This window comes from Aotus nancymaae, unplaced genomic scaffold (genome assembly GCF_030222135.1).
Source record: "Aotus nancymaae isolate 86718 unplaced genomic scaffold, 86718_ANA_hifiasm-v0.15.2.pri h1tg000020l, whole genome shotgun sequence".
NCBI classification, from domain to species: domain Eukaryota; kingdom Metazoa; phylum Chordata; class Mammalia; order Primates; family Aotidae; genus Aotus; species Aotus nancymaae.
Genome location: NW_026988432.1, coordinates 1,545,080 through 1,563,312, shown reverse-complemented (window position 1 = coordinate 1,563,312; position 18,233 = coordinate 1,545,080). Strand labels below are relative to the sequence as shown.

The window sequence follows — 18,233 nt, the reverse complement described above, 5'->3', positions numbered from 1 at the left end:
TCCTTACAGCCTGCGGGGGAGGGGGTGGGGGGTGGGGGGGATGGGGAAGGGATGGGGAAGGTCCTTACAGCCTGCGGGGGAGGGGGTGGGGGTGGGGGGATGGGGAAGGTCCTTACAGCCTGCGGGTGTGGTGGGGAGATGGGGAAGGTCCTTACAGCCTGCGGGGGAGGGGGTGGGGGTGGGGGGATGGGGAAGGTCCTTACAGCCTGCGGGTGTGGTGGGGAGATGGGGAAGGTCCTTACAGCCTGTGTGGGCGGTGTGGCTGGGCCTCTGCGTCCACGAGGGTGGGGCTCCAGCAGCCTCCCACTTGGCTCTCAGCCAGGTAAGTTAATTTCCAGTCACCTTCAGGAGAAAGTGGGCAGGGCAGGCCACTGCAGGCAGGTGTTCAGTGAGCACACAAGCCCCCTGGCTCTGTTCCCAAATATTCACCTGAGTATTGTGCTGTCATGGTACATGCTAGCTTATGATGTACGCTTGGTTTGCCTTTTAATGCATTTTCCACGTATGTTCCATTAAGATACATTTGCCAAGTAAAAGAATACAAGTTTCAAAATGTTAACTATCTTTGCATGATTTTCCAAGTTCCTCGGTTGGAGGGGGTCTGGGCAGGGAACTCCAGCCAAGACAGGTGGGCGTGGGCTTTCTGCCTGCCATGCCTGCCAGGCACTCAGGCGGCCATGCCTCCAGCCTCAGCAGTTTTTCCTGCTATCGCAATGAATGTAGTCATATTCCCAAGCTCCCCACCCTGGGGTCCTCATGCTGGAGTCTGAGGCTCTCTGATCCCCAGGAAACAGGAGCGTGTAATCCTGCCCTCATTCAGCGTGGAGGGTCCCTTCCCAAAGGTCACAAATGCAGAGCATTTCTCACAGCTGCTGCTAGACAGAAGGAAACTGGTGGTTCCGTTAAAAGCAAAATGAAGGCCAGGAGCGGTGGCTCGCACCTGTAGCCCCAGCACTTTGGGAGGCTGAGGTGGGCAGATCGCTTGAGGTCAGGATGAGGCCAGCCTGGGCAACATGGTGAGATCCTGTCTCTACAAAAAATATAAAAATCAGCTGGGCGTGGTGGTGCGCACCTGTAGTCCCAGCTACACGGGAGGCTCTGGCAGGAGGATAGCTTGAGTCTGGGCGGTTGAGGCTGCAGTGAACCAGGATTGCGTCACTGCACTCCAACCTGGGTGACAAAGTAGAATCCTGTCTCAAAAGAAAAAGAAACAATGAAAGAGATTTTAGTCTTGTCTTTTTGAAGAAAAATTCTTGCAACTGAAGGCAACCATAAGTAAAACATCACGCTCTTTCATGCTGCCAGAGAAAAAGGTGGCAGGGGCAGTCGTCCAAGACTCCTGGGTTCGAATCTGCAGGGGGCATAGATTGGAAGCTTGTCTTCAGAGACACTGAATATTATTTTCCTGGTGAGAGACTCAGTGTCCTAACAACTAGCTCTGTTCCACTGTCTCCAGTAGCCAGAGACCCTCTGATGAGGACGCCCTCCCACAGGCAGAAGGAGCCCTGCCTGGAGCCCCAAAGGCACCCGGTCACGTTAGCTCTGCAGACCCGGCTCTCGCTTGACAACGCGGGTCTGTGAGCTGCAGCCCGGGACACAAAAGAAGACACTCGTTCAAATTCCATTAAAAGTTTATTGTTTTATTTCAATATTCAGGAAGAGTGTACACGTTCTGATGAGCTGTCGCCACAGCACTTGCTGTTTGGGTGTGGCCACGTACGGATCGCAGAGCCGACCTCAGCTCAGCGACGCAGAGCGCTTCTACTGAAAAATGTGGACGTTTGTGTCTGGAGTTTTGTTCTTTGTAACCCTCTCATCATTGAGGCTATATATTAATAGACATTATATTAACCCCGAACGAAACATTCAGAATTAGAATGGGATTAAGAAGACGCATTTTGGCATCACGCTGACTCCTCATCTTCATCCCCAGGGAGGGTGATGCCAGCGTGGGGCTCTTTGGAAGGCCTGTCACAGGTGCGCTAAAATCAAAAGGTGGGTCAGTAGGTTAGGGAGGGAAGAGCGAAGGGAGATGTGAGCAGGTGTTAGGAAGGCCGCAGTCAGAAGAGGTCTTCTCGGCGCAGCCCCCGCGTGTCGGTGAGTAGTTCGGGAGCAGGTGCACGCCTGTGCCTACTCGCTACGACGCGTCTTCCGGGAGGAGGCGGATGAGCCGGTTATCTTCTCGGGGAGGGTTAGTGCCGCTGTGCACTGCCGCTGCCAGCACACCTGGCCACGGTGTCTAGGGGCGACCTTCGCGGCTGCGAGGCTGCCCAGAGGACTCCTACCTTCTGCTCCGAGTGCGCAAGTCTTCCTGGACTCTCCGGCTGTGGGCTCTGCTTCAGAAACGGGGTTGTTCATAGGGGCTGCTCCGGGGCCACCATGCAGGGCAACAGTGGCGTCCGGAGGCCACCTGCTCGACATCTCCATCACCAAATCTCCAGGAAGACCCTGTTTCTGTGTGAGGCCATTGCCCAGCCCACGTTTGCCTCCTTTTCCTCCCTCTGCCACACGCGAATTCAGCTAATTGGGGTGTGTGGGCAGCCACGGCCTGGGGGCGTGCCCCCCTCTCTGTGCTGCCCCACGTTGGACTCTAACAGCTGCCCAGCCCGCATGTCACATACCAAAAGCTCCCACATGTAGTAAGCCACTCCTCGACTGTCTAATCCTGTTAGGAAAAATGAAGTCTACTTTAGGAGGTGAGAGGAGACAGGAAAAAAAAAAAGGGAAGCGTGGATGTCAACAGTCCTCTCTGCCGCCCTCGTCCTCTGTCTCTGCAGCTGTGCGCCTCCATGGCAGTGCCCAGCAAAAGCGCGAGGATGCCGCCGCCACGGCGAAAAGAAAGTCCAAGGATGGAGGGTAAGCGTGGAGGGACGCCTGTGCACTGGCCCGTGGAGACCCGTGTGCGTCTGCGGGCACACTGCCGGGGAAGGGGTATGATCCGCACACGGAAAGGGACTGTTTTCATTTTCTCCATGTAACTGTTGGCCAGAGATCGCCGCAGGCTGCTGTGTGCCCGACCCTGCTGTGTGCACAGCTCCACAGGCCTTAGGGGAGAGGGCGTCTGCTCTAACTAGGTAAGGGGTGCGAGTGGGATTAAGGTTTTAAGGCAGTTATATTAAGAAGCTGAGGGCAGGAGTCTGGAACCAGGTGGGTTTTCAGCGTCTAGCCATGGGTGATCCAGAGCGACTATCTCTTCCTCCCTGAAAAGGAAGAGAGAGGAGTTAGGACGAGCGCCCACGGCGTCCTCCCAACCAGCACTCCCCTCTTCTGTGGCCCAGGTGGATGGTGAGCCACGGGGTGTCTCTCTCAGCTGCATCTGCTGATGGAAATGGCACCACAGAAAGTTGGTATTTTCATTCCATTTCTCCCGACCCCCCTCAGCCAATGCTAATTGAATTTTCAGTTCTGTGAGAAAGAGTCCCTGGAATCTGACTCCCAGGTCCCCGGTAGTGGTGCCTGGCATAACGCCCTTCTGCGTAATAACGCTGCGCTTCTGTGGGTGAAGGTGCAGCCGCTGCGTTGCTTTGAATGAACCCTTTCTCTCTTTCAGCTAGAGTCCAGGGCCACCGAGGGGAGCTGCCAGCGACCACAGGAGCAACTTCTTTTTCCGAGAGACCAGAGCACACCCCTCACTACAGGCACCGAAAAGAGCGAAGCCACATGCCCATCCCTGGAGACAGCCCTCCTGTGTGCCATCCCATCCGCCACGCCAGACAAATGAAATGCACAGGGAGGTTTGTCTGCAAACTTGGACTTGAAGGGATCTTAAAACCATGCACTCACATGTTTTGGGGACAAGTAGCTGGCAACCAACTGATATGGCACACAGGTGTACTGTGGCCCACGTGTAGAGGCAGCCAGGCATGGCATCCCTCTGGAAAGAGGCGCGTCGGTCACTCAGAACGCCGTTTAGATTGACGAAGCAGAACAGACCTGCACTTATTTTGCATTCAAATTTTTATTCAAGTTTTAGTCTCTCTCCTTGGGTTCCCCTTTTATATGAAATGACCAATTTTGACTAAGCGCCCCCAGAAAGCAAGAGAGAAGAAATACGCTCTTTACTGTGGCTGCTCGGTTAAGGAGCCGACACTGTCCTTATCTAATTCTACATCGTTCACCAGAGCGGACGCCAAGAGTCCTTACAAATAACACAGCCAACAGGCCGGGTGACAGTTCTGACTTCAGGGGGGTTTTCCAAGTACATACTTAGCTTTATAAACAAGCCTCTATGTTGCGGTTAAACAACTCACATAAGGGATTTTGTTTTCACAAGTGAAACCGTTTTGAAATTCTAGCCTGGGGGAGCCGCCTTAGGAACCATCTAGTGAGACTTCCCTCCCGAGACAGGAGGCTTTCTCACAGACGGCAGATGCCTGCCCCCGGGGGCCAGCCTCTCCCTCAGGAGTGCGGGTTTTTCCTGTGCGATCCTGGCTTAACTTAACATCACTGGCGTTGGAGCTGCCCTCTGGAGTAGCCTAGATGTCAGCACTCACCTCAACTTCTGCTGCGTTTCCAAGAGGTCAGCCTTAGGACTTCCTGGAAAGTGGTAGAACCACTGTCCTATGAAACCAAGTGATTCCCCACAGCCTCTGGCAAGGTAACTCACTGAGATACCATCTTAACTTTCCTGATGGCCCTTTTGACACTGAAAACGGTGGGTGTATTGGTTTTACTTTTTAGCAGTGAACCTACAATTAGTTGAGCACTGACCATGCAGGAAACCCGTTTTTTCCCGTCTTCTCTTGTGCTCACCACCCCTGCAATCGGCATTCCTACATCCTCTCTTTACAGCCCAGGAGCCAAAGCTTAGCCAGCCCGAGGGAGCCAGGATTAGAACCTGGCATGGATGCAGCAGTCACGCTTCACTCTATTGTGTCTTGCCACTTGGAGTCGCCTGATCGAGGCATCTGGTCCGCCCTGGGCTCAGGTCAGGATAAGGCTGAACTCACAAGGTGAAGGCTGGACTGAACTCCTCTCTCAGGACAGGAAAGAACAGAGCCTACTTCAAAAGACAGATACTCATGTCTCTGCTTTGACACCTCACACCACAGAAACACTATAGGTGGGAAAACGTTCACGTGTATGTACGTGGAAATTCACGCACATGGAACTAGGCAGCTTCCTTGCTGTTCTGATGTGGTTCCCGAGCGATGGGGGACAGGCATAGTGTTTCTACCCAGTTCCCACCAACAGCGCTAGGCTTCCAGATTTGAGTCTTTTCCTCTCACTGCTGATTTCCAGCAGCGCCAGAAAGAACAGGAAGGAAAGATGGAAAATAGTGTTAGGTGTCGTGCAGCTCCTGTCCTCTCCACCTGCCTCCGAACCCCCCCTTCTGCGGGAGCTGATTCACTCACCGACTGGAACTGCTTCAAGTCACTCATTCAGTCACACGGCCAAAGTAGGCAGTTTTGAACTTTTGTGCAGTAAAACTTAATTACAGTCGTATGATTTGAAATTTGCTTTGCTATGTGGAAGCTTCCCTTGAACGCTACAGAAATAATTAAATAATTTTTAAAAGCTGCTTACCAAAAACTTCAGGGAAAATATTGAACTTTAAGTAAACGCATGGGTGGAGTGCACTGGTTATACCTGCACACAGTCAACGCGCAGATCTTCGTGCAGCGTTCTATTCCTCAGGTGTTCTTGGTAAGCGCTGGCTTGCAAACATCTTTGAGTGGCTGCTTTAAGCCTTGCACAGATTGCCACAGAGCAGAACATTTGCTAAATGGGGCCCCTCACTCACCTGGGCCTCCCAGCAACTCTGAGCCAGCACTTAACGTCCTGGGTGTTCTAACAGTCCTTAAGCTGGTAGTGGAGTAGTTACTTATCCAGATGGGATGAATCCCTATTTCCCAGGTGAGCACGGTGCCTGCAGAATCATCACAGCTGCCAACACCTAGTTCACCCTCGGGCATTCTGACTCAGTCCCAGACAGGGGTCTGCGCGGGCATCGCAGGCGATTCAGAGCAGCTGACCTACTGGCCAGGTGGGGTCGGGAGTCAGACGCTGCTCACCCGGGAGCCTCATCTCCGCCCTCTTGTGGCCACATCCCGCAACTGCAGCAATGAGCTGCATGATGGCCATGAGACTGGAGTATCTGGAGAATTGATTTTCTAACTCAGAATTTGCATTGAGGAGGGGATCCTGCCTACCTCTTTGTCTGACATAAAGCATGTACGCAGCTCAGTGACACACCACTCCACATAGTGAAAGCTCTTCCTAAGACCGGCTGTCCTGAGAGCAGGGGCTGTGCCCGCCTCGCCTGCCTGTTGCCCACAGAACCTTCCAGAATCGAGGCTCACAGCAGCCGCTGTGCCCTCACTGAGGATGGGGACTGGGGAACGTGTCTGTGCCCACGTGGATCCCAGCTGCGGGGCAGAGCCAGCCACACACCCAGACTCAGTAAATACATGGAGTGAAAGGTCAGGTGCCAGAATGCAGGAGTGTGTCCCACACAAGAAAGACCCCACCTCTCAGCACCCTGTGGGGACCCCCAGAGGCCTGGTTCTCTTCTGAGATGAAAATGCAAATGAAGGGGCCTGGGGGTTCCCTTCGGGCCCTGCCTGGAGCTTCCTGTGCCTCTCCTCTGGCTTCATGAGAACAGCTTCCTAAGACTGAAGGGTTTTGTGGGTGACGTTTAACAGTAATGTGACTGCTTATCTGAGGAGTCCGTGTTTGTCACCAGCTTTTACTTTCACGGTGATTCTGTGAACTGAGTGGGCGTGTTACCTCCATTTTACAGATGAGAAAACCGAGTCTCAGAGGCGGCTAACAGCAGACCTGGGCTTCGTCCTGGGTATGGTGGCTCCAGGTCCTCATAAGCCGATGGGACACTCCCCACTCCCTGGGGTCTCCTGGGTGTCCCCTCCTGTGGTTCTAGGGATCTCCCCTGACACCCGCATCTGCTTGGCTCCTGCTTGCTCCTGAGGTCGCCAAGCCCTGGGCAAGCGGAAACTGCAGTCCAGCTGGGCCCTTGCCCTGTCCCAGAGTCAAGGTCAGCCGCCTGCTCCGGCTCCTGAACCGGCCCAGGTGCAGCCCTTCCTCAAGCACCTGCAGCTCCACATGCATCTCGGGGAAAATCTGTGTGCAAATGCGGGTGAGCACTGCCACCTGCGCCCCGGCACGCCTGCTGGGACAGAGCATGCCCAGGGCGCCGTGCAGCGAGGCTGAGTCAGAGGCCGCCACCACCCTTGTGCTCAGCTCAGCTGGCATTCGTTGCTGGGACCCCTCAGTCCCCACTCAGTGACGCTGAGCAGAGGGTATCTTACCAGCTTAAAAATTTTGGAAAGCGTGCCCTGGGCATCGACTCCCTTGAATCCCTTGTGAGCCGATTTATAGTCGGACGCTCTGCTTCCGTAGCCAAATCCTGGTTTCTGCCCTTCGGCCCCCTGCAAAGAAAGACCACAGAGCTCAGCCTCTACCCCAGGTGCAAGGCAGTCTGCTTGAGCCACTGAGAGCTGCCACCAGGGCCCCGGGGAAGGGCCCAGGCCCCGGACTGGGCTGGTGAGTGGTTCAGGAGCCACAGGCCAGCACTGAGCTGGGGGCGGGGCGGGAGAGGTGGCTCCCCCCGACCTATCAGGGTGTTGGCCACAGAGAGAGGAGGGCTGTGGTTTGGGCGGAGGCTCTCTCGTGGCTCTCTCACATGTGGCTCCCACACATATTTTAAGGATCTACATCGTTTAAGGAACAGTTGCTTACCTTCGCGCTGTGGGGTGGTCAAGAGAAGATTAGCAAACATCAAGCAAATCAAGGTAAGGAGGCTCCTGCCTACCCGTGTTTGGAGGACTCGCACCTGGGGGCTGTGCCGGGTGTGGGGGCCTGTCCTGGAGGCCCCTGGAGGGCCCGGGGCCTTTCCTCAGGGCTCCTCTCTGATAAGATTTGCACAGACTGGATTCTGGTCACATGGGCCCTGCGGTTCTGGGCTCTATCTGGGGATCAGGAATCCCTGGCCTTAGTAAAATGTGGAGGCTCATATCTTTTCTAAAGTTTAGAGACAAAATCCTGAGCTCTCTCCCAGGCGTGAGCAGGAATCAGCCTCCATGGGCCATGGCTTGGACTGCGAGCAAGGCCCTTGACAGGAGCCTGGAGCTGCTGAGCCGGACAGAGGCGGGAGGCAGGACAGAGGGAGGAGGCAGGCCTGGCCGGCACGGGGCGTGGGGATGGGGGTGCAGCGTCTCAGCTCCCCAGCCTCCCAGTCTCCTAGCACCTTTCTAGCTCCTCCAGCTGTGTGACCTTGGGCAGGGGCAGGGACCTCTCTGAGCTTCAGTTTCCTCATCTGTACAACGAGGTTGTGTGAGAACATGATGAAGAGCGCATGGCCATGTCACTCCCCAGGTGGGGGCTGCCAGCTCTGGACTGTGGTGCCGCCTGTGGTTTACGGATGAGCAGGCCACCCGCCCTGGCCTCGTCAGCCCCAGCAGCCTCTCTGGCTTCCTCATGGGCCGTGTGACTGAGGGGTTTCCTGACACACACGGGAGTGAGTGCTCCCGGACCAGCCCCTTCCTACTGGGCGCGGGGGGTGTTAGCCACTGGGGTGACGTGTCCTCCCGCGGTGGCTGTGCCGTCTGTGAGAAGGCTGACCGTGCTGTTGGCTTTTCACGGTGGGATCTCAGGTGGCCTAGTGTATCTACTCCATGGTCAGGGGCCCAGACGCACTCTGCGTTTTGCCAACAAGACGTGGGAGCCTGTCCTAGAGCCCTCTCCTGAAGGCTGTGGAAGCTGAACCAAACCGTCTCCCCTGCACCAGCCTGCGGCCTGTTTCCATGTCATTAAAGTGTTTTAGGACAGGGAGGATCTTGACCAACCTAGCCCCCCTCTAATTCAGAGGGCTCAAGGCTTCCAGAGCACCCGGCTGCACCCCGAGCCTCTACTGGGCGCCTCCGCTGTACAAGCTACTTCCAGTTTTCTTTTCATTTAACCTGTGCTTGGGAGTGAGCCTGGCCGCTCAGAACCCAGGCAGCTGCTTCTGTGTGAACGGCTGATTCAGGGCCTACCCCGTGAAGTGAGGGACAGGGGATGTGTGGCAAGTAGGTCTAAGCACCACGCTTGCGGGGACAGCCAGCCTCGCCTTTGTGTCCCGGACGTTTCCAGGGTCGTGCGCACTCCCTGATGGTGGGGGGCGTGGGATGCCAGGCTGGTGGTCCCAGCCACGTGGCAGAATGCCACTTCCCTTGCAAACGCTGTCAATTCTCCCTGATGGCGGGGAGCATGGGAGGCCAGGCTGGTGGTCCCAGCCACGTGGCAGAATGCCACTTCCCTGCAAACACTGTCAATTCTCCCTGATGACGGGGGGCGTGGGAGGCCAGGCTGGTGGTCCCAGCCATGTGGCAGAACGCCACTTCCCCTGCAAACGCTGTCAGCACTCCCTGATGGCGGGGGGTGTGGGAAGCCAGGCTGGTGGTCCCAGCCACGTGGCAGAACGCCACTTCCCTGCAAACGCTGTCAGCACTCCCTGATGGAGGGGGGCGTGGGAGGCCAGGCTGGTGGTCCCAGCCACGTGGCAGAACGCCACTTCCCCTGCAAACGCTGTGAATTCTCCCTGATGATGGGGGGCGTGGGAGGCCAGGCTGGTGGTCCCAGCCACGTGGCAGAACGCCACTTCCCCTGCAAACGCTGTCATTCTGTCTTACTCTTGCTTTTCTCCAGAAATAGTTTTTGAGAACTAAATCTGGGGACTGACTTTCAGATTAAGAATTGGCTTGGCCTTTCCTTCTTTCAAATCCTTAGTCACGTTTATCTTTGGGCAACCTAGAATGTACCAGGATACACACAACACAGTTTAGACAGAGAAAGTGGGGCTTTCCGGAACTCCAGACAAGGAGAGGGTCCTGCAGCTCTGGGGACAGCCAAGCAGACAAAAGGCAGAGAAGGGTTTTGCTTTGGAAAAAAGAAAAATTCAAGAAACATTAGTAGGACCCAAAAAGGAGAAATGCAGAGAGGAATGCAGGGTGTTTCTCGTTAGCTGCGGGGGCGGAACGGCCTGTGTGCGGTCCCCAGTGCTCCACATTCAGGGAGGATTCTGTGTGCGCCCCAAAGTCCACGCCTAGAAAATTAAGAGCAGATAAAGCAGTAGCTAGAGTAAGATTTCTGGGCCAGAAATGAATTTCGTTCCTCAGTGTCATCTGTCTCCTGCTGGCACAGAGAATAAACAATTAATTGGCTGTGAGTCCTGGCCCATGTACATTTCTACATGACTGCCATCGTTTGGCAAATTCATTAGGTCAGAAAACGCAAGTCAAATATGCATTAATACGAAACGCTTCAGGAAACATCTTAGCTCATAATTCAGCGTAATAATGTGTGGGACTAATACGGGATCCGCATGGAATCTTTTCTCCGCCTTTCTCTCAAGTGCTCCTTCCCTTCCTCCCTCTTTCCCACTTTCTTTCTCTTTTCTGTTCCTGTTCTTTCTCTTTCTTGTCTTTTAAAGTGTATTCGTTCATTTATATGATGCTTATTAATTGAGCAGTAAGTGTAGGCAGGTTCTGTTCTAGAGAACAAGGGCATTACGGTTTCGGAGACAGACATAGTCTATCTGCAGGATGTTGGTGGTTATTTCTCCATTTTATTCTAAAATTAACATTTATACAGTAAGAATCAGATCTGGTATTTGCTAGTAGCTAAAGTCTGTAAGTTTGGTTTGAATATAATGATTGGCATTTTAATTTGGCTCAGACACCAAATTTGTTCACTAGAAAGTTCAAATTGGGCCAGGTGTGGTGGCTCACATCTGTAATCCCAGCACTTCGGGAGGCCGAGGCCCATGGATCATGAGGTCAGGAGTTCAAGACCAGCCTGGCCAAGATGGTGAAACCCTGTCTCTACTAAAAATACAAAAAAATTAGCCACGCATGGTGGCGGTCACCTGTAATACCAGCTACTCATGAGGCTGAGGCAGAGAATTGATTGAACCCAGGAGGCGGAGGTTGCAGTGAACCAAGATCATGCCACTGCACTCCAGCCTGGGTGACAGCGAGACTCCACCTCAAAAAACGAAAGTTCAAATTGGCCATTTTAAACCTTCCTGAAAGTTTGCTTTGAGTATTAGCCAATATTCCTAAGGAAGATTTTCTGGATGGCTGAGGGCTATGTTTTAATTATTATTGAAATACAAAACCAAAATCTTTGGATTAATGAGGTTACTGTAAATTGAGCAGCTCTGTTTAGCCTCTTTTCTGTTCGTTAGCAGAATGACTTTTCCAAAGCGGATGTCAGCCCCTGGGTTAGTGAGCTGGGCCAGCCAGTCCCACGTCCACACTCAGGTTCCTGGGGCTTGTTTTCGCATTGGTCGTGTTGGAAGCAAGTGAAACATTTTCTGGGATGGACGTGGTGTCGCTGCCTCCCTGCAAGGGAGACGAGTCACTGGGAACCCTTTGGGAGAAGAGGGTCTAGCCTTGCAGGGCCGGGTCCCAGGCACAGAAGCAAGAGATGAGACCTGCCGGGAGGGAAGAGCCCGTGTCCCGTCGCCAGTGAAAGAGCGGGCTGCCTGGTCACAGCTGTGGGCAGAGAGGTCTGGAGGGGAAAGAAAGGGGGGTGGGGAAGCAACAGAAACAGAGCAGGACACAAAAGTCGCGGGGATGTGAGGCCCGGGATCGGGGGGGAAGCCGACGGAAGTGCGCTCGTCACCTACCCAGCTAAATCTGCTCAGGGACAGTCCTCTCCCCTGCATGAGGAAGACAAAGAAATAATGACATGGTGGTCAGTGAAGGGAAGGTCCTTTCAATAAACAGGAAACACAGTCAAAGCACTGCAGAGCCGAGTGGCAGAAGCAGCTTCCATGGGAGCTTCGAGGGGGCCGCAGGCCCAGGGCCACGGCCGTGTGGCTGTGGGAGGGCGGGGGAGGGTGCCACGGCTCTGCTAGCCTGTTCTCCTTGGGAGCTGCCTGGTCACAGGCTTTGGGATGAACTCAGGTAGCTCTGAGTCTAACTCTCTCTTGGGTACATTATGGGGCTTTAGGGAAGGTGTATCAGTAAAGTGATGAATGGAAACATTGCAGGGTCTTACCTTTCCCTGCGATGGGGGTGGCGTGCGAGGCGTCACCTGGAAAGACACAGAGAACCGTGGGCTGCACTGGGAGACCCGTGCTGCCGCCCTGCGTGTCCTAACTGGCTCCCGCCTGCTGAGGGTGGCTAGAGCATCCGTCAGCTGTCAGAAGCACCCGGGTGCTCAGTCCCCCATTTCTGTCCTAGCTGGTCAAGGAGTAGAGGCCCAAGACTGGAAATATTCGAGATGACACAGATCCTCCAGAGCACTCAGAAAGTTTCGGAGAACGGAAAACAGCTCTCAGAGCTCCGTAGCCGGGGAATGGGCCCATCCTGGGACACGCTAATGGCGCTGGCTCACTGCACATGGATGGAAGTGGTGAACTTGGCTTTACCGTGAGCCCTCTCAGGGGCTGGAAGTAGCGGGTCCTCTGATACTCAGAGCTTCCAAGGGGATTCCCCCAGCTCTGCAGCTCCTAAACTCACTCATCAAAATACCACCGTGAAATGTCTGCACTGAGATCCTAGAATTAGAGGTCTGAGGTTTTGTTCTTGTTTTTAATAGACTTCGTTTTGCATGGCACATTTAGGTTTACAGGAAAACTGCAGAAATTACAGCCTCCACATGGCCCTCAGTTTCCCTTGGTAGCAGCGCTGCCTCGGGCTCTCTCGGTGCTGTGCATTCTGTGGGTCTGGACGAGCGTGTGCGCTCCAGGCACCATTGCAGCCTCCACAGAGCAGTTCCACCGCCCCCAAATGCCCTGCGCTCTCTCTGCTGACCCCCGGCCCAGCCCATGGCGAGTGCTCTTTCTGTGCTCTGTGTGGGTTGAAAGCCTGTGTTTTGAGGCTAAGTATTACATGGTCGTCTAATCTGAAGAGCAGGGAGTTCTCTGGAGAACGCTCAGTGCGCTCCGTGGCAGAAACAGTCTGGAAGCGCTTGTTTGGAACTCGGGATCGGGTGCAAGGGGTGAGTTCCCTGCCCGGCCTCACCCCGATGAGGGTCCCAGTGCCACCCACGAACGTACAGACGTCCTGTGTGGATGACAGCAGCGGCCAGCACCCCTCCTCCCCTCCAGTTTCCGCCTCTTCCCACAGACGGTCACTTACAATGTTCTTGAAGAAGTGGACTACGGGGTTTTCACCTTGGGTCCGGCCGTGTGACTTCTGAGGCAGGGAGCCGTAGTGGGTGGTTCTCACCGCGTGGTGTGAGTCCTGAAAGACAGAGGCGCGGCGAACTCAGGACAAGTCCGGAGTCCCTGTGGTTTGTCCTTCTCGGGGAAGCTGGATCTCTACTCCTTTGTGATCTGGGGTTTTTAAGGCTTTCTAGTAGGAAGCCACAGATGAGCCACGAGGCACACCCGGGGCAGGTACGGCGGCGGCGGGGTTTGGCTGTGCAGCCGGGAAGAGATTGCTATCACTGATTCCGTGTCTGGCTCTCCTGAAGGTGTGCAAGCAAACAGAGGGGAAGTGAAGGTAATTCAAGAGGGATTCCAGCTGAGATAGGGTCAGGTTGGGCAAAGCATTGCGAGAAAAATACCACGTACCCCCAGGTTTCTGGGTCGAATACAGGAAAATGCTCGCGAAATACACACAGAAAAATGCACAACAGTATGAGGCAGGCCACTCACTGGCTCCGACGCAGCTGCGTGACACGAGCTGGCCTCCACTTCTCAAACTCAATGTCTCACGCCACACTGTCACCAGCCTGATTCGGGACAATCATTTCCACATCTCGAGTAAAAGGAAGCAAAGAGGGAAGAACGGCTGGGCATGAGTGCCCGGGGCTGACGGGTCAACAGAACCAGAACATTGTAGGCATTGTAGGTCAGGACGGATTGCACGGAAGACGCTGAGTGGTAAGCGCTGTGAGCCAACCTCTCACGGGGCAGGGGACGCAGGGACAGAGGGGACGCTGCGGCTTTTGCAGACTCCATGCACTGTCTGCTCGGCTCTCGGCTCAGCTGAAAAGGACCATCAGCGGTGAACACGCATCGGGCAAGAGGGCCGAACACGAGTTCTTAGGAAGCAAAGGAAAGGGGCTCGGGAGGAGCTCGCAAGGCGGCTTTTGTCCACGTCCCTCGCTCTCTCACTGCTGCTCCCAGATCCGACTTGTTCAGAAACACCCGGCATGTGAGGAGCCCACACCTCAGGCAGGAGTGGATGTCTGGAGGTCAGAGGAGCTCTGGCCCTGGCATTCCGGCCGCACCATCAACCCAGAACGCGGTTCAAGCAAATCAATTAAATGCACCGAGGTCCCCTGAAGCATTTCCCTCCAGTCGCTCGGCTCTGCGCACCTTGACTGGGAGGACCCCTCGTTGTTCAGAAGATGACTCTGCCACCCGAGGCCTAAAGCGCGCTTCTCTGGAACTGCACAGAATGGTGGGATTCACTGGGTGACATCTGCATGCGCAGCCGCAGAGGACAGGGTTTGCAGAGCGTGCGGCGCTTTGCCCGGCACCGACCTGGCTCACCTCTGAGGCTTAGCCCGGACAGGTCTCCTGCGGCGCACGTAGGGCTGAAGCTCTGCCGTCCCTGGGCTCTTTCCTCTCCCTCCTTCCCTACTCCATCCTCTTCAAGGCCGCGGTTCCCAACCTCTCTGGCACCAGGGGTGGGGTTTGTGGAAGACAGATTTTCCACGGATGAGGGTGGGGGGCGGTTTTGGGATGAAACTGTTCCACCTCAGATCATCAGGCGAGACTCTCATCGGACCTGTGGAACACGCTGCTCCCCTAGGGAATCTGGTGCCACCGCTGACCTGGCAGGAGGTGGAGCTCAGGAGATGATGCTCTCGCCCTCAGCTCACCGCCCGCTGTGTGGCCCGCTTCCTAACAGGCCACAGACCAGTACCGTTCAATGACCTGGGGGTTGGGGACCCCTGCTTTAAACGTGTCTTGCCCTCACCCCCAGACTACTAACCTAAGTAAAAACACCCTGCTGCCCGCAAGGCTCCCTGCCCTGCCCACCCTTCAGGGTGAAGCCGACACCCTTTGTCCCCTGGGTCCTAACATGGCGAGGCTTCCTACCCACCTTCCCAGCCTTCATCACCCAGAGCAGTGCAAGCTTCGTGAACAGAGGCAATGCGGACGTCCCTCCCCTTCAAGGGTCCTGTGGGCTGCCCTTGCCTGCAGCGGGAGCCCTGTTATAACACGCTGGGCACTTCTGAGGGCCCGTTGCTCTGGCTGCAGCCCTGCCAGGAACCAGAGGCCGGCCTTAGCTGTCCTCCAGCCTGCCCTGGGCTGCATCCCCATACCCTGGCCCCACCGATCTCCCACGTGGATGGGCTGAGCCTCCCCTGCCCTGGGCCTTGCACAGGGTCCTTTCTGTCTGCAAAGCCCGTCCTTCTGCCCTCTGTCTGGAACCTTGCCGGGCCCAGGGCAAAGGCGTCTCCCGTGCACGGGGCCTGCTCAGCACCGCGAGCTCTGTTTTCTGCACCTGGTGGCTCGTGGCCTCCCTTGTGACAGAGTTGTGGGCACAGCAGGGCGTAACCATGAGCTGCTTGTCCCTCCCCTGCACTGGGCCTCATTACTTCCCAACTAAATGCCAACGGCCAGGCATGGTCCACGTTCTGAAAATATTGCGAAAGTGAAGCAGGCAAAATTCCTGCCTGAGAGGTTCTGAATGCATGAGGAACGAAAGAAGGATTCCATTTTGGCCGAGTGCAGTGGCTCATGCCTGCAATCCTAGCACTTTGGAAGGCCAAGGCAGGCGGATTACCTGAGGTCAGGAGCTTGAGACCAGCCTGGGCAACATGGCGAAACCCCATTTCTACTAAAATACAAAAAATTATCTGGGTGTGGTGGTGGGCACCTGTAGTCCCAGCTTCTGGAGGCTGAGGCAGGAGAATTGCTTGCACCTGTGAGGTGGAGGTTGCAGTGAGCCAAGACTGTGCCACTGCACTCCAGCCTGGGCGACAGAGCAAGACTTCACCTCCAAAAAAAAAAGAGAAGGATCCCATTTTATCCTTGAATCTCTTAGTAATCGGCACTCCATATTTTACCAGTCAGTCATGTTTTTCCCGTTTTGTGCCCTCGTTGTTAACGATTCTTGTCCCTATGAGACTGTCAACCTCTCTCAGGCACAGAGCACAGCTGGCACTCATCCCAGACTCTCCGCAGAAGCCATGGCGCTCTGCACGTGGCCGGTGCTCTGTGGCGGGTGCCCGTGTGTTTGCTGACACCTCCACCTTCTCATGCACAGAGGAGTGAAGTTTGCATGCTCAGTTTCCTCCCAGGCAGGTGCTGTGGGCCTTTCAACTTGAGGATGTCAGAAGGGCTGGGGGTGCTGCAGTCCTAGTAGCAATCCCTGATTCTTCGTTTTCCAGCTCGGTCCCTCTGTGAATGCTGCAAGAACCCAAGTCATTCTCTGATGCTCCGAGTGTTGTGTAATCTTGTATCGAATACTGCTCTGCGTTGAGTCAGGAGTTGTAACTGGTCACCGTTAACCAGCCTTGTACACTCTTCTCCATAGGAGAGGAAGCGTAAAATTATGAATCAAAAAACAAAACGGGAGAGACAGGAACCTGTTTAAACTTTAAGACGCACATCTTTAAGCGCTATGTCTACCAGATGAAGTTACTTATCAGCTCTGATGCTAATGGCCTGAAATCACTGAAACAGCTCACGGTCTAGTCCGGGCCACTTTGCCCTTGGTGTTTGGGTAGCGTTTCTCTAGATGCTGAACTTTGGATTTTGAGTCACAGAAACATCAGTGGCCTTTAAGGCACTTATCCTGTGATTAAACTAGAAAAATGCCTTAAACTTTACATCGAGGTTTTTAAAGAAATGAACGTTGAGTGACTCTGTGCAGATCTCACAGCATCACAACTTACTATGTTGTCAGAGATTCGATGGAGCATTACGTAGACACTGGTTCACACGCAAATTATGAATACCTGCTTTGAACGCTAAAAGACGAATGATACATTTTTGTAAGTGATGGTTATAATGAATTTATTGGTCACTACACTGGTGAGGAAAAGGCAGTTTAAATCTTTTGAGGTACACATGATGCTGGCCGGTTTCACTGGAGCTCTGATCAGGGGTCAGAAATGCCTGTGAGGAAGGCAGCTGGTTTATCCATGGGCCTCACACAGAAGTAAGAACGCAGTGGGCATCAGCTGCTGAATTAACATGTAAGCTGTTGAGTTCACTTTTAATACAGAACTGACACTGATCTTCAGTGAATGCAATAATTATCATGGGATCATATACATTTTTTGGTTATAGGTGTATTGAAGAGTGACTGAACTAGGATTTTGACTTCAGCTTTTTGCCATAAATCATTTGCACAGATAATTTGAGGAATCTTAGTCACAGCTGTGTCGTTATACCATAGTTGTAACGACCTATTACTGAAAGGACATTTAGTCAATTACATATCTACATACAGGTGATGAACAATTAAAAAACAACATGAAAATTAGTATATATAATAGCATCAGGGAAACAAAATATTAGGAATAAATCTAACAAAAATGTACAGAATTTTAATGCTAACACTAGAAAATGCTGGTGGAAGAAGTCAAAGAGGACTTAAATAAACAGAGAGACATATTGTGTTCATGGATTAGAAGACTCAACGTGGTAAAACTGTTGATTCTTTCCCCAAATTAATCTACAGGTTTAATGCAATTCCAATCCAAATTCCAGCAAGATTTTGTTTAGATATAGGCAGGTGGATTCTAAAACTGTATGGAAGTCCAAGGGATCAACACTAACCACACAGTTGTGAAAAGGAAACATAAAGTGAGAGACATCGCATTACCTGGTTCTAAGATTTACTATGGAGCCATGGCAACCGTGGACGCCTGGAGTTAGGGGAGGGACAGGCACAGAGATAATGGGACAGAATGGAGTCCAGAGAAAGACTCACCACATCTGACCAGCCGATTTTGGCAAAGACGATCCAATGGAAAAAACTGTCTTCTCAGCAAACGGCATTGAAACAATTGAACATTCACATGTGAGAAAAACAACAAACAGCAACGAAAAGCACTTTAACCCCAGTCCACACCTTACACAAGACTTAACTCTAAAGAGGTCACAGATCTTTATCTAGGATGCAAAACTATGAAGTTTTAGAAGAAGCCACGGGAGAAAAAGCTTCATGACCTGTGAGTAGACACGTCCTTAGTCCTGCCACCAGATCATCCTCTATAAAAGGAAAAATGGACACACCGGACCTCATCAAAGTTTAAAAATGCTTGTTCCAGAAAAGACACCGTCAGGAGAATAAAAAGACAAGCTACAGACG

At 53.6% G+C, this 18,233-nt stretch overlaps 1 protein-coding gene across 4 annotated transcripts in view; it reads right to left on the bottom strand.

The window, feature by feature from the left end:
- Positions 1–1,613: 1,613 nt before the first annotated feature.
- Positions 1,614–18,233, bottom strand: part of MBP (myelin basic protein) — a 145,647-nt gene continuing 129,027 nt past the window's right edge. For 2 of the 4 annotated variants that reach the window (XM_012465433.3, XM_012465435.3), the window contains 5 exons: positions 13,089–13,193; positions 12,004–12,039; positions 11,630–11,662; positions 7,269–7,388; positions 1,614–3,200 (listed from right to left, as the gene is read on the bottom strand). In XM_012465433.3, coding sequence (XP_012320856.1) covers positions 3,156–3,200; positions 7,269–7,388; positions 11,630–11,662; positions 12,004–12,039; positions 13,089–13,193 — 339 coding nt within the window. In that variant the 3' untranslated portion in view covers positions 1,614–3,155. The remainder of the gene's footprint in view (positions 3,201–7,268; positions 7,389–11,629; positions 11,663–12,003; positions 12,040–13,088; positions 13,194–18,233) is intronic. The other 2 variants (XM_012465434.3, XM_012465436.3) reach the window with 1 other exon arrangement.